The sequence below is a fragment of the Taurulus bubalis genome, assembly GCF_910589615.1.
Source record: "Taurulus bubalis genome assembly, chromosome: 3".
Classification (NCBI taxonomy): domain Eukaryota; kingdom Metazoa; phylum Chordata; class Actinopteri; order Perciformes; family Cottidae; genus Taurulus; species Taurulus bubalis.
Window position 1 is genome coordinate 30,145,387 of NC_136591.1, and position 16,724 is coordinate 30,162,110.

The window sequence follows — 16,724 nt, forward strand, 5'->3', positions numbered from 1 at the left end:
ACATGCCTTTTGGATGGACAAGTATACTAATGAATTATTATCATGTTATATTAAAAATGCAGCAAGAAGTAACTTCACTGGCCTTGGGAAATATATCTGTTTATATTCATATTTTAGAGTGATTCAAGTATGTTTACTCCACATTTATTGGATTGAACATGTTCAGTTTTTTCTCTTCTCTGTGATTTGTAAAGTAATTAGTGTAGAACTGTTGCCGTCAGGTAGCAACAGTTCTCAGGAGATGTGGAAATTAAATTTGGAGGAGACAAGTTTACACAGCTGCTGCTTCTCTCCCCCACAACACAAGCTGAGCTGGTTAATTGGTGCGTCACTGTCCTCATCAATATGGCAACATAAATGTCTTACTTTTGCAGGTGCTTGCCACTCAGTTTTGTTTCTAGTAGAATATAATCTGTTATTGTTAAAATTGGACCTTTCTTGTTTCTGAAAAATGGTTTGGTCTGTAAACCAGAGGGGATGCCACTTTGATTTAGTTGTCTTTGTTTCTACAGTTGATTTCTAAAACTGTAGAGGGAATGAATGAATGAATATATACTTTATTAATCCCAAAGGGGAAATTTGTTGTCGGAGTAGCAATTACAGACTAAGACAACATATATATATATAAAAAAAAAAAATATATATATATATATATATATATATATACAAAAATAGCTGGGATGAAGGATATGTACAGCGCAGAGAGTATTATTTAGGAAATTAAATTAAAACAATAGAGAAGTGCAAAAATGCAAAGCATGTATGTGTACTGTATCTTTGCTGGAAGAGAAATCAATTATGTTAAAATAGGCTTGGATTATTGGATTCTTACACAAGAGATGCTTTTGACATTGTTTTTAGTCGATTATATTGCATTTCCAATTTTTACACGATCCTAACCAGAAAATGTTTTTGGATATTGAGCACAAGGGTTAATGCAACCAACCATGGATTTATTTACTTCTTTAGCTTCAGTGAATTTGATAGATTATGACCAACAGGGTCGGAGAAAGGAAAGGCACTGCGGCCCTACAGGCACAAAGATGTATTTGGCATTTATCAAACCGGCAGAGAAAACAGCAACAACATCGTCCCCCTCCCAATCATGGATTAGGAATACACTTTTAACCAGGGTTTGGGATTTGTTTTGGCAGGTGCTTTTGAAATGATTGCTGTTCAACAAGCAGGAATAGAATCAGCCGGGACAATGTGCAAATATTCTGCACATTGAAAACTGATTGCGTGGACAGGTCCATTCTGTTGGCAGGTGCTTATTTTCACCCCCTTTTAATATAATTCTCGCCTTTTTGAATTAGAGGGAAGTCCCTTCATAGCGCTGTATGATGCACAGCTCATTTTAGAAATTACCACCATAGAGCCAGATTTCCCATGTGCCCCATTAAAGCTCATTATGGTCATTAAGATGCTTCTCAGCAGTTTCATGAATCCGACAGAAGGAAATCTCTCCAAACTCTTGAAGGTCAGCAGCTGGTTCCCGTCTGCACAGTCGCTCAAGCGAATGGAACAGATTGGCAAAGCTGGCAGGTCCAATGTGACTAAATGCAAATGCAAATAGTTGGCTGTTTAATGTGACTTTACAAAAAAAAGTTATTATGCAACACTGTCTGACTTTTTTCATGATGGCATCTACATTAAACAATTAAACATTTTGTTTCAGAATCTTTCTAAAATAACAACAATAACCAAATCCGGCTAATGAATACAGTGCGACAGGAGCCTGTCAGTACGACAGCCTTTGCATGCACTTAAATACAGCAACAGAGACTCATTTAAATGGCATTAACCCGTTGCAACCCCCTTGACATTTCCTGTTCAAACTGTAAGTGTTTGCATTTTTAACATAAATATAACAAATAGCCGTCCATGTTTCAGTGTTAAGATTTCGTCCTGATGCTGTCGTAGAAAACTTAACATGGATAGCAGCATTCCGTAATAATAAACCTAACTTAATATTGAAGGAGATGGTGTGAAGTGATGACCTACACAAAATCCAACTTGTACAGCGCGATAGTGAACTGCACTGAAATACTAGCGAGGAGGTTTTGCAAGAGATTATTAAATATTTACGGGGAAGAATAAAGGACATTGGCTAGAGGATAAGGGAGGAAGGTACATTGCTGCTATTCTGCACTTTTTTCAGTTGAACTTTCTCTTCTTTTTTTAAGGAAAGATTTGAAAAGGAATGTTATCATTATTATCTTTTTTGTCTGCAGCATCCACAGAAAGTGGGTGAGCCGTGCATTGTCGGTGTGTTTACAATCCATTCACGTCTGGTGTCTTTTTGTCACCTTTGCATGTAAATAAAAGTCATTGTGTGATTTACTGAATTAATGCACTTTTTAAAATGCATCTACTTCTTTGACCTTTGGATAGTGTCATTGGATTATTGATTGACACTGTGACTGTTGTTTGAGATTCCCTTGATGTGCCAAACTATGTAAATAAGTCATTATTTGTGAAGGATGCTGTGCAGTGGAAGGGAACATGTTGGCTTGTGGGGGAGCTCTTAATGCCACCACCTAGAGTGATGGCTCAAGGTCTCCATGTGCAAACACATTCCCCTCAGGGGCATTTCCATGTGTTTCCCTCTTCAGTAAGAGATAATGTTTAATTGTTTTATTTTAACCAAATTCATTAAGTATTAAAGAACAGAGCGACTCAGGACAGCATCTGGTTCATAAGTGGTTCAGCCGACTGTGAATGCTGTGTTAGGCATTAACTTGAAGACCCTTTTGGTTCAGAAGTTTTTTTTAAACATTGCATGGACTTATTAGTTTTAACAAATTGGACACCCTTTTATGTGGATGTCAAATCAGTACTGATGACGGAGGAACATTTCCTGGTGGGTGCTATAGACCAAGAAAGCTGATGTCTCTGACTGAGGAGCCATTTTAGTTGTCCCTACATGTATCAGACAGAATGCATTGCAAAATAAACTCACAAAACATCAATGAAGGAAATATTATTACTCCTGAACAAAAAATACACCTGTATTCCTTCTGAATTCAAGTTTCTCTTTTACATCAAACATCGTAAAAAACACTTCAATGAAACTGGACAGAAACTAAATAATTTTTTTCACTACTCAAAACAAGCAGCAACTCTGTTAATTTAAAGAGTAAGATTTCAGAATCAGAATCATTTATTTCCAAGTAAGTTTACACATACAAGGAATTTGTCCTTTTGAATTTGCAACACATTTAACAAAAAACATTGAACGATAAACATGAAACAGAGTGCAAGCAAAATAAAAAAGGAAGCATGGGTATTTACAATTTGAAGATATTCCCGGCTCTACACCATGTGCTTCAGCTCAATAATCTAATCAATTACAGCCTCAAACTGAATATTTGATTTAAGTTTACAAGCACGCCACTTGTTTATTAAAGGCCTATTCACATCAGTTTACAGCAACAGAAGGATGATCTTCCGTTATTTCACCACCAACACCAATCCCAACCATTAATATTAAGTAAGTAACGTGCTGTACAGGGGTCGAGAAAACAAAACATAAATCAAACCAAGTGACCATAACGGGGGCTAAAACAGAACAACAGGTAGGAAAGCATGATGCAATACACAATAAAAACAATAAAGAAATAAAAACATAAAAAAGCAGGCCATAGAGCATGTATTTAACCATTGCGGCTTGCATGAGGCCATTAACACTGATTCACATTTAGTCATTGATTTTGTCGTTCTCTACACCAACCAGTGCAATCTTAATCTTTTCTTCTGTGAGTGGGATTGTAGTTCTCAGGGTTAATCTCAGCAGGATCTTGCTGCTGTGAACGTCCATTAATATTAGCACAAAGGTTGCCCCTGTGGCGGCCTGCAGTCACTGGGTATGTTATCTCACCCAACACATGGTGCCCTTGGAATATATTTCCTTTTGTTCAGGCAACATCGGAAAGATTTATAATTCATAACGGAATCGTTGGCACAGATCGTAGAATAGCTTATGGGAGAGCACTCCAGATGGTGATCTCTGTACAAAGAAGGATACCAATTTAAATAAAATTCAGCATCACAAAAAAAAAAGTCTTTAGTCAGTACAGAGAATGTGCTTCACATTGATTTTGGCCCCAGAAAAGCGTTTGAATCCTCCGTCCCTGAATTCCTCAACCTTGTTTATTCCAAGACAAATCTTTAATGTCACTGTACCCTTTCTTTCACATTTACACCAAAAAACAGACGCATACAGTGTCAATGTTGCTCTCGAACCGGGCCAGTGTGTTTGAACTGTAACAGAGGGCGCTTTTCTCTGTGGAGCAGATTTATTGGACTTGTCCAGCCTGTAATCTGCAGCACACTTTAACAATAATATTGTCCCAGAGCAAAAAACTGTTATTGAAATGAGACTGAACTAATCAAAGTGTACCCGCAAGCAGCCTTTTCTTTTATCAAATTGCACTTTAAACGTGTATTATGCTGTTGTTTATTGCGGATGCTTACTACTTTCACAACACTACACTATACTACACTTTTGATTTCAAGCAGACGCTCCAGTATTCATAAATAATTGTGCAGATATTGCTTGGGTTTATTTATATCATATACTTGCCAAATAATTCATTCAAAGCTTAAAAAACACTCTTAAGATGTTTGTGTGCAATAGTTATGATTTTTTTTTTACTCATTTCCCACTAAAGTCAAAAGAGTGGTGAGAGGGAGGTACAATATTTATATCCATATGAAGGCAATTTTATCTTAGAAACCCTGAAGCGAACAACTTTGGTCCAAACCAAAATATCTCAACAGCTATGAGATTGAAGTTGGTCCGAGTAAATATGTTGTAATAAATATTACTACGTTATCATTTAGTGTCTGAAAGATACAAATCCCATTTCTGAACTGCCTACATACCTCTTGAATAAAAAAGAAATAACCATTTCACCATGTATGCGTCTACTTAGAGTATATCCACTACTGTCAAAGAGCAGTGGTTCAACATTTTAGTTTTCTGGTTCAGTGTTTCCTCGCCATACTTTAAGACAAAGTTGAAAGTCCTGTTTCTTTCCGTGGAAATATGGATTCTACTAAATCAAATACAACTGGCTATTTCTAGACTTTAAAAGGGTAACAAATCATTGATTTGCAGCCGTTCAATAGCTTGTCACTTTGTCGGTTGGCTGTTATATCGCTGGACTCTAATAGTTGATGTGCCCCTCTCTGTCCTTGGTTATTTATTTCTCTATATTAACTTCAGGGAATGGCTATGGATTGATCCTACCAATCACAAATGTTCCAGGTCTAACTGGTGTAAATCAAAGTCTCATCGCAGTAGCATCTCTAAAGCTGCTGTATGACAACCTGCCAAGCACCTGTACCGTATAAAGTAATATATGTTGTTTTGATGAACCACTGCCTGCCTCTTCACTCATGAGCTCCGGGTTTCAGGAGGAGCTTTCATGTTCCGTTCATGCCTGGACAAGCATTGTTAGTGTGTTTTCTGTCTTGTGGTTTTCTCGCCAATTTGGTCCACTTCGAAAATGCAGTTGCTTGTGGAAGTTATAAAGTCTTAGGTGGCAGTTTCGTGGACTACTTTGAGTTTTTATCTTTGTCACCAAAAAAGATTTAGTTGAAGTAGAAATGCAAAGTCAGCCAAGTGGCGCTTGCACAGCAGTCCTGCTGATGATGCCTGAAGTCACGTCATGCTGCTGTTTTTGAAAGCTGGCACAATTTATACAACTTCATTACATTCACAATTCTTCAACAGGAGATAAGCAGATGGAGTCCAGGAAACAGAATTATGGAGCATCACGTATAAGCTACTATAGGAGGTGCAGGTTAAACAATTGTAAATAGAGAACAAATACAGAAGAGTAGCCTGTCAGTAAATCCTTAAACATTCTCTTTATTACATCCTCAGTAATATGTATTATTTAAAGATCCGTCAACCCTTATTATAAAATATAAATTCACATGTTCAACAGTTTTCGCTTGTACAGCTTGCTACAGAAGAAATGATCCCTCTAAAAAGTGTTGACAGTGTGGTCTGTAGATCCTGATGCTGCTGGGTTCACTGGTTTCCACCATGTGGCGATAACAAGCGAAGATAAGCAACAAAGGCAGTGAAGAGGACCGCTAGCTAGTAAACTCTAATGTGAAATATCAATAAAATCAGCTTTGAGGAAGTAAATGCATTCAACACACCAGATTAGATAAAGACACACTATAATGTATTACATATACGGTATAGTGTGTCAATACAAGTATAAGTAGCAACGTCTACAAAGGTCTAAAATGTTAAATCAGTTGAGTTAAAAGCCATTTTACGGCTCTAAGTTTTGTTAGACCTTGGCTGTTGAATTATCTAAAAATATGTATTTCTTGCATTTTTCCATTGACGGTTTAAGTAATGCATTTGTTATATAGTAATTACCCTAAATTGTTGTGGCATTTGTGCTCTACTTTTCTGTTGTTGTTTTTTTTAAAGAAGGAGCCACACTTTTGGTTTCACACGCTGCATCTCCCTCAGTTTTTCTCTCCCTCGGTCTGACAGTTGCTGCCTCTGAACTTCTAACTTGAAACAGCAGGCACTTTATATGCAATGTAACCTCATTATATGAAAATGATTTTGCTAGATGGGGAGATGTGTTTTGCATGCAGAACAGGCTTGAAGGTCTGTGTTGCACTTCAATAATAAAGCTTTTGTTTTGTATGTGTGCAGTCACTTATTGACCAGGCTGGCGATAGCAATGAAAGCAAGAGTGCAACTGACAGCCCTTTTTTTCATTTAGGGATGCATTTAAAGGTAGGTTATTTAAACTGCAGTCTGATTGGGTTTTCTCTGGGGTGTTGCTATGGTTCTGCTGGCTTGGATAAAGCAAATTTCACTGTGGTTGAAAATGTTGCGCACACAGTTTAGAAAGCCTCAACAGATCATCAGGACAGTGTTTCTGTTGAACCTTTTGCCTTCACAAGTTAGCACCGTATGTATTTCTCTTTTATTCAGCTCATTTATGAAGTAATTAGATTAACAGCTGTAGAGGGCTTAATCACCAGTCGTGTTTAATTTGGCATTTGAGCTACATCGGAGCAATAAGTCATTTCTCAAGAGGTTATTTGTATGCCTGTGCAGCACAGCGTAACTAACTACATTGAATAATGTTCCTTTCCACACCCACATTTCCAGTAGAAAAGATGTACTCTGTTCAGGTTCTTCAAAAGAGACATGCACCTTTCCTGCTCTCTAGCTTAACTGCGGTGAATAGCCTTTTTGGAGTGTGCTGGTTTCAAAGGCACATGAATGCCGCCTCCACCGCGGACAAAGCAGAAGGACACCCCGCACTCGTGTTCCCTTCAATTTACACCTAAATAGAAAAAGTCAGTCTGTCCTTGATTTCACCGAGTTATTAAAGTATAATTTCCCGACTTTGCCATCAGTACAGGATTTTATTTTCCTAATGATGCCCATTATCTTAACGTCCAACTGAAGTCTTCAGTCATCCTTTTTTCTCATCAAGAATAATGTCAATGAATTTTTTTTAATGTGTTTTTCATAGTTTTCTTTTATTTAAAGGAGGAAACGGGTCTTAAGTGAATTTTAAGAAATCAACCTTGTTAAAAGAAAGCTGTTAGACAAACTCTTGTCTCCAACCTGAAAGTCTACTGCTACTTACTTACTCACCCATCAATCCTCAGCAATGCAGTCGCATGAGCTCATTATGCTTCAAATAAAATTCTTATTTGATCATCTAACAGCATCTAAAACCCCATTTCTGACGTCATAAATTTGGCAAAGGCTTTTTGAGACCAATTCTGTGACTTTCAGAAACCGAGAATCTGTTGGTAGCATCCACTTAACGCAACACATTGGCTGGGTGGGGAGGGGTGAGAGTAAGGCAGCGTTAAAATATTTGTCTCAGGCTGTCTTTTTTTTTATTGATGTTCACACAACTATTGTACTTCCGTCACTTCTTGTGTGTTCAGCGGAGTGCAACCCCTTCAGGGAGTAGATGTCCAAACGTTAGCACCATTATCCACATTTGTATGCATCATTGTGTTGAGACCACAAGGACGTTGGAAAGACATTGTTCCTGGAGAAATATTATGGAGGCAGTGTGAAGCAGCCCGGGGGAAGGCTCTAATGCCGTTTTGCTCCATTTGAGGAGGATCATTTGGAGCAGGTATAATAAACACTTGTACAACATCCTATCAATAGTCATTTGTGGGCTGTAGAATGAGTGTAATTTCTACGGTTTCTGGGCTTGACCCTGAAATGATTGAAAACCATTAGTAAAACTACAGGATTGTAATGCCAATCGGCAAACGGCTTCTCAACCTGTTGTGCAGGAGGAGGGTAGTTTTGTTTTGACAAGTACTCGTGTATTTCCTTAAGTACATTTACATAAGTAAATCCTTCCTTCAGTAAAAGTGTGACAGTATTATCAGCAAAATGTACAAATGTTCTTTGTCAGTGTTTACTTTTACACATGAGGCTTTTGGTTTAATATTACTGCTGCATTTACATGTATGTTCCATTTTACTGCTGTAGTTGTTTACGGTTGTGATCATTTTAACACCTTTTTATGTACTGTTGGGTTGTTTAATCTTCAACAATGTGTCATATTCTATAAGATCATCATATGTTTGCAGCTTTGCTGTCCTGTAAGAACCGTGTATCTCTTAAAGTCAACATTTCCTGAGCATTTTCCAGCCGATCTAACTTGAAGAAGTGGGAGAATTTTCTCGATCCATAAAGGAACACTTCATACTTCAGTTTATCGCAAACATTATAATATATAATCTTTAAAGTAGTTCATTTCAAACAAATGTAGTTGAGTAAAGTACAATGTTTACCTCTTATAAGTATAAAGTAAAGTGTAAACACCGTAGTACCTTGAAGTACCATGAATTTAGTTGAGTAAACTTCGTTACATTACATCAATATTCATTCGTGGGTGAAGCCAGGAAGCCCTTATTTGGTCGTGTGCTGTGACAACACAGGTTCTCTTTAGGAATGCTGTCTGTTTTCCACACATTTCCCTGGAGTAGCCTTCTGTTACCGGGCAACCTGACAGTGACGGAGTCTGGTCATCTGTTCCCGCCTCCACCCGTCATGGCTTTACATTCCTCATGTTCCTCTGCACTCGTTTCATGTCCTCCTTAAATGTCAGCCACGCATTGATAATCAAAGCATGTTATGTGTGGTATGTTGAAACTCAGTGTCGATGTGAATAATGCTCTCCTGTTGAATCTGAATGCGTCAGCCTGGAAAGTATTTACACATCTATTCTGATGCTCCCTCCATGCAATTTTCTACTTGTATTCATTTCCATTTAATATGTAGAGCACTTGAACAAAATATTTAATACGCTCTTTCATGACGTTTTTGATACTAAGAGACTAAATATTAACCGAAGATCAATTCAGTTCCCCGTCTTGCTGCTCGAGATAGTGAGACACCAACAGTGTATCATAATGGAGCCTAATTTGTTTCAGCTCATCAACTGTGACTTTTTATTGACTTAATTACTTCAAATTACTTTGAAGTAATTAAGTCATTCTGGGTTGACGTAAAGCACAGGGTCACACTTGTTCCATGTAAGCAGCTTTAAATATGTATTCATCCACGACCAATCTTCCATATTATAATTTTTTGGGGGACTGGGTTTCACTTCCAGAAATACAAGGCCGGGAGGTGTGACGAGATTCTCAAGTGGAAGCCGCCCAATCTCAACTCTGTGGACTTTCGCCTCAAGATCACCAAAGTCGGAGGAGAAGGGTAAGTCACTGTTGCCAGGGAAACGCTCCGCCTGATGAGTCTAATAGCACCTATCATTTTGTGACACACTGGAGTACTTCACACACACACACGTACAGTTGCTTTCTGTGTCAAAGGCAATGCTTTAATCTTCTTTTTTTCCTCCCATTTGCTTTTTGCCTTTGGGTTCAATTCCTGTTACAGTTACGGTGCTACAGTGTGCAAACGTTAATTCCTTTCAACATCATCGCCTACATGTGCTTTTGTCTCCAGCCCTAGAAATTTCTTATTTGCTGTATGGGCAAAGAAAAACAGTACTGCTTTTCCCCTTTTTTTTCTCATTTTATGTTTATCATCCTCTGCAACATAAATTATTCAGATCCAGTGGTGCTCATCCGAGCCCTTATCCTCGTAAACATTGGAGCTCTCCCGAGAAACAACTCTATAACTAGAAAAGACAATCGATTTCTGGAGATCATTACATCCTTTGGCATACAGTCATATTAAATAGAAGCTTGCTGTAGCATTGGTAGTTGTCAGAATATCAGATTTTAGCCTATTCTAGTAATGTGGTTCTAGGAAAGGAAATGTACGTCTTTCAGTTGGTCTCTTTGGTCAAGACCGAAATATCTCAGCAAGTATTGGATTGATCTCTTTTTTTTTTTTTTTGTAAATGTGTTTTATTGATTTTCACAGTTTTTATCCCACCACGGAAGAGGCATCACACATGTCTGAGGACAATTACAGATTGAAATTGAAAACCTCATTCCCGACCCTACCCACCAACCCACCCACTGTAGGGTTACAGGCTATGGAATTTATACATTTGGGTAAATGCAGGTACATTCAGGTAATGGAGCTGTAGACATAATATCAAAATAATTGCATTAATCGATCATCAAATAATAAAGTGAGAAGTTACATGTAAGAAATTAAATGCTTAATAAAGAAAACAAGAAAACAAAATTAAAATAAATTAAAATTTGAAAAAGGGGTAGGGGCTGCTCTCTGTTGCTATGGGACGGATAGGGGATCCACATTAGTCTTTGTCGAGAGGTTCTTGTAAGGAGTCGTATTCTAGAAAAGGTATCCATACTTTACCAAAGGTTTGGGAGGAAGCTCTGAGAGTATATTTAATTTTTTCAAGTGTCAAGAAATACATGACATCTTTGACCCAGTGTGAGAACGATGGAGGGGCACGTTGCTTCCATCTCAGAAGGATCAAACGTCGAGCAAGTAGTGTTGTGAAGGCTACGACCACATTGGCTTAATTTGATAAACAGGTACGAAGTTCCTCTGGTGTTAAGCCAAAGAGTGCGCAAATTGAATCCGGGTCAAATTGAGTTGCAAACATCTCACCATAAGCTTTAAAAATACTTATCCAAAAGGTGGAGAGTTTCGGGCATAGCCAAAACATATGTAACAGATCTGTTGGCTGGCCTTTATATCGAGGACATAACGGATCAGAGTTAGGGTATATTTTTGCCAATCTAGCATTAGTGTATTAAGTTGTGTTTAGCGGATGTAGATGATGTATATATCAAGTCTAAAATAGAGTCCCATTGGTTTGGATTGATCTCTTGACGTATTCTCTTGTGACACCAAGCAGCTTGACATTTTTGGTCTTGGGTTAAGTGTCTTAAAAAACTATTGGGTGGATTGCCATGAGTACAAGTGTTCTTGGTGCCCAGAGGATGAATCCTAATACCTTTGGTGACTTTTCTTCGGGCATCCACAGCATGTCAAAGTAAAGTTTTCACTAAACTGTGAGAGGGATTTTCACAAAAGTTTGTACAAACATTCATGGGTCAGAGAGGATAAAAAACCTGGACAACTATGGATGGATTGCCATGAAGTATGGTACAGACATTCATATTCCCCTTAGGCTGTATCGTAATAACTTTAATGATCACTAAACATCAGGTTTCACTGCTAACACGTTAATTTACAATGACGGACACGGTACTTTCCAAACATCAGCATATGAGCATTGTAATTCTGAGCACGTTTGCATGCTGACATTAACTTTTATCTCAAAGCAGCACATTGTGCCGAGGTGCAATCTCACAGAGCTTCAAGCACTGCTTGTAGACTCATATTCTTATTTTCTGTCAGTACAATGCCTATCTTTTTGCTCTGTGTGCTTTTTTTCTCAGATGAGTCTGAGTAGTGTCTGAGCTAACAGAATCTTAGCGCTGAGCTTTCTGGTCACGCTGCCTTTTCCTTTGAGAGCCAGGTGACCTTACCGACTGTCCCAGCTTTGTAGCTGTGAGCCTGCCACCATTCACCAGCAACAGACTGAGAGGATCACAGCAGGGCACGGCCACTCATTCTCCACCAAAGCCAGCCAGCTAGTCAGCCTTTTGACTCCTCCCTGTGTGTGGGAGAACACAGACGATCATTGTTGCCATTTGGGAACGTTCTGATATTTCACCCAAAGATTAATTTAGCTGGCAGAGGAGCAATCAACAGACCTCACTCATCCTCGGTGTAGGTTTTCAAATCTCTCATTAGTTACTGTCTGAAAGAGAGAGAGACGGCTATATCGGAGGTAACAACTGTCGGTCCTTGAGCACGTCTTTGTGTACCACAGAGGCATATATGGCCTAGCAAGTGTTATTACTTTCTCTGAAAGCAGGCACAAAGGCAGACGGTGATTACTGTGCGGCAGGAAAATAACAAAATGGAAAGACAAAGCAATCCAAGAAAGCATGCCAGTGCCCCTCCCGAGTGTGGAACTGAACAGTCTTTAGTATTGTGTAGACAGCTTGACTTAAAGATCATTTGAGAGGTGATGAGTAAGGGTTACATCATTCATTAGTGTCTTTGATGGAGCCAGAGAAGGAGAATGGTACCTTTTTGATTGGCTTGGATTGGCTCTCTAGAGGCCCGAGTGCAGGTTTCATGTTACTGGTCTGTCAACTCTGTGGACTCAAGTGTCATGACAGCATCCCGATCCAGAGTTTGTGTGAAGGAACCCAGTTAGTACTTCTTTCACTTCTGACCGATTATTGAAAAGCGTCAAAGTGAAGTTAACAACATGTGATCAGTGTTTTTTATTCTCTACTGTGTTACCATGAGAACTCGTCTCATTTGCAACATTCCCACTGCGGAGCCACCATGGCGCTGTCATTTGTGGTTTTGAGTGAAAAGGTTCACACCACTATAGAGTCTCAGCATGGTGTCAGAATGTAAGATCTTTAGATGCATAATTTCTGTAGGATCTGTTCTAAGATACAAACAATCAGCCATTTTTAGAAGCTGCAGAAAAGGACTTGGGTAAGAGAGGCATTCACTGCACTGGATCTGACATGTCAAAAGAGCTTGTGCTCGCAGCTTCTCAGTCCTCGGCACAAACATGAGGTATTCTGTAGAACAAACATGGAGCCTCTTTGGACTTTAAACCGTGAATTAATTTCTCTGTATGGACGCAATGACCTGGTTGCCTCCAATTGGCACGTCATCACAGGAAGTGTGTTGGCTGAACTCCAGCATACACATTTTGTGGAATTTAATATTCCACTGTTGAACAGACTTGTTACATTTTTCGGGCATGTGTTCCCAGTATTTATCAATTATTATTGATAATAATTTGCAGCATGTCATAATGGATACTCTTATGCTTAAGTTGTGAAATGTGAACTAGGCATTAGTCATATATTTTAAGGAGAATATTTGATATTTTGTTATTGTCCATAAATCAATTGAAAGACAAAAAACAACAACGCATTAGTCCATCACTCAATATTTGTTTATTTATTTAATGTTGTTTTTATAGGCACAGATATACTATGGCCTAAATTAGTTTGATAATATCCCCACTTCTAAATAGGTTTTAATTATCCCATTCTTAAGTAAAATAATGGATAAAGTGGTTTTTCAACAGCTGAATAACTTCTTGGCCGAAAATAACTGTTTCGATGTCTTCCAGTCCGGCTTTCGTCAGCACCACAGTACTGAAACTGCTCTTGTTAAGGTTTTCAACGACATCCACTTAAACACAGACAGTGGCAGAACCTCAGTCTTAGTATTACTAGGCAGACTGAAAGTCTGGGTAGGACTCTCTGGCGCAGCACTTAACTGGTTTGAATCCTACTTGAAGGACCGACAATACTTTGTGTCGGTAGCTAATTACACATCAGAGCTGACTAGGATGACATGTGGTGTTCCCCAAGGTTCAATACCGGGGCCTCTTCTGTTCAACATCTACATGCTTCCACTGGCTCAGATTATGAAAAACAACAAAGTGTGTTATTATAATTATGCAGATGACACACAACTCTACATAACTATATCACCAGGGGACTATAGTCCCATACAAGGGCTGGCTAAATGCATTGAAGAAATCAATAACTGGATGTGCCAGAATTTTCTTCAATTAAATAAAGATAACACAGAAGTAATTGTTTTTGGTCCCAAGGACGAACGATTTAAAAGTCAGCGCTCAGCTTCAATCACTAATGTTAAAAACCTCAAACCAAGCCAGAAATCTAGGTGTACTTATGGATTCAGACCTCAACCTGAACAGCCATATCAAGACAATTACAAAATCAGTCTACTATCACCTGAAGAATATATCAAGAGTTAGAGGACTTAGTTTGGAGAAACTTGTCCATGCATTTATCTTCAGTAGACTTGACTACTGTAACGGTGTGTTCACAGGCCTCTGTAAAAAGTCAATCGGAAAGCTGCAGCTGATTCGGAAAGCTGCAACTCGAGTCCTCATTAAGACCAGGAAAGTGGATCACATCACTCCAGTTCTGAGGTCTTTGAACTTGGCTTCCTGTCAAACTAAGAATTTACTTTAAAATCCTGCTGCTGGTTTATAAAGCACTGAATGGTTTAGGGCCTAAGTATGTTTGTGATCTGCTGCTACCTTATGAACCATCCCGGCCACTCAGGTCGTCTGGGACGAGTCTACTGTCTGTTCCAAGAGTCGGAACTAAACATGGAGAAGCAGCGTTCAGCTTTTCTGCTCCACATATCTGGAACAAGGTTCCTGAAAGCTGCAGGTCTGCTGAGACCCTCAGCTCCTTTAAGTCCACATTGAAGACTTTTCTGTTTGCTGCTGCCTTTAATTGAACCAGATTCAATTACTGCATCTCACTACTGCATTGTATTTCTTAAACTGCATTGCAGCTTCCATTCAACTTTTATTTTGTATTTAAATTTTTGACTGTTTTAATGTTTTCTTAACTGTTTTTAAATCTGCATTATGTGTTGATGCTTTTAATGGATGTGAAGCACATAGAAATCCATCTATGTACCTCCTATGCTCTCCAATTTCCTGACTCTTTCTAATCCACTAAGCCATACTGAAGAGGAATATATAGTGTACTTTGTATACTGTCTTTTGTTTTGTTTTGTTTTTATGAAACATTAAATAAGATCCTAAAGCACCTGGGCACCGTGTGTTTTTGCAAACATAAATTAAAAAAGAGGAGGAATCAGTGCATTGGTTCGGGACTATTTTCAGCTGTTCATTGATGCATGTTTAGTCACTACTGAGAAAATTTTTTTGGGATTGAATCAAAATAACCTACAGAGCCCATGTTCATGGTAATGAAGGAACATGCCACCCTATGTAATGATGTGACTCATGGATTTGACAAGATTGGAGGTATTTGACTAACAAGAATGGGCTTCATCAGGTTTAGCAATACAGGATCAATTAATGGATAGGTTCAGGCTTTTCGTTGGATTCGTTGACACGGACAAAAATATAGAATACCACCCGCCGCATGTTTAAACATAGAGAACTTAACAGAGTGCACCTCATATTCTTGCAAAATTTAGATTTTCCAATATTTTTTGGCTTTCATGCTTTCTAAATCATTGGACCTATTGTTCCAGCTGTTCGGTACTACAGGTCTGATTGCATGTTGTTTACAGACTACGGTGACATTTAACGGCATGTTGACTGTTAAATGAAAGCCCCTTGCCTTGTGCTGGGATCTTATTTTCATCGGTGTTCTGTGTTGTTAAGGTCTTTCCTTTTAACAAAATTCATCCGACCCTTACTAGAGAAAATTATGTTCCAGGGTCATTAAAGACAGCAGGGCTTTCAGGACCTCAAACATTTAGATGGTGAGGGGAACAGCAACTTATCATCGTGAAATATCGTGTATATACCCGTCTCTTCCCTCATCCGTTCCATTGCCTATGGCAAAATCTCATCGATATCTCAGTGCTTTAGAAAACTGTGCCGCGATCATTCCTGCAAGTTTAGGAAAGTGGTAATCGACAAACAACACATTCGTCAGAGGTATTAACAGAACAAATGACGGTAATGGACTTTGTTTTGTGAGGACTTGGCATGTGACAATGTCCACCACTGCATGGCTATTTGGCTCTCTTAACGTTTACTGCTGCTTCCTTCCTGCTTGTGCTAGCTATCATTACACAGGAGGGGGCTGGGGTGATTGTCTCCGATTACAGCTTCAATTGAAATCTCTGAATAAGGTGCTTCAGACTACGTAGCCGCACTGTTGTTTAGCGGCCGGTTTAGCTCAATAGCCCCCTCATTTCTTGCGAAAAAAATGGTTAACTGATATACAATCAGTGCTCGTAGACGCAGTGTGTAACGGAAGTGTCTGGAAATCACACGCGGTGGGGGGGGTAAGGAGCAGTGTGTGATTAAGACATCTGTTGGGCGTGATTTCTGGCATGAGATATAAATACTGCAGTGATACATGTTCAGGGTACTGAGAGATGTACACACAAGACGACACAGTACATATAAACAATATTGTCTGAATTAACTGTGCAGAGAGATACAGTACTGTATGTTGACATTGTGTTCAATCTATATAAATGCTCCACAGATTTATCATCAACGTACCCACACTGTAGTTTTTCTGTTAGTTTAGGACCGTGAAGCTGCGCAGGGATGCAGAAGGGCTCAGAGAGGTGTAATCTCACATCTCTGCCATTCTGTTACTAGCTGGAAAGTGGAAGCGGTGTAGTGATTTGCACCGTCGTCAACCACTCAGAT

General features: G+C 38.9%; 1 protein-coding gene across 1 annotated transcript in view; it reads left to right on the top strand.

The window, feature by feature from the left end:
• The window catches only part of rngtt (RNA guanylyltransferase and 5'-phosphatase), a 79,460-nt gene that overhangs the window by 53,973 nt on the left and 8,763 nt on the right, over positions 1-16,724 (top strand). Inside the window, exon 11 of the mRNA XM_079214616.1 lies at positions 9,651-9,751. Coding sequence (XP_079070742.1) covers positions 9,651-9,751 — 101 coding nt within the window. The remainder of the gene's footprint in view (positions 1-9,650; positions 9,752-16,724) is intronic.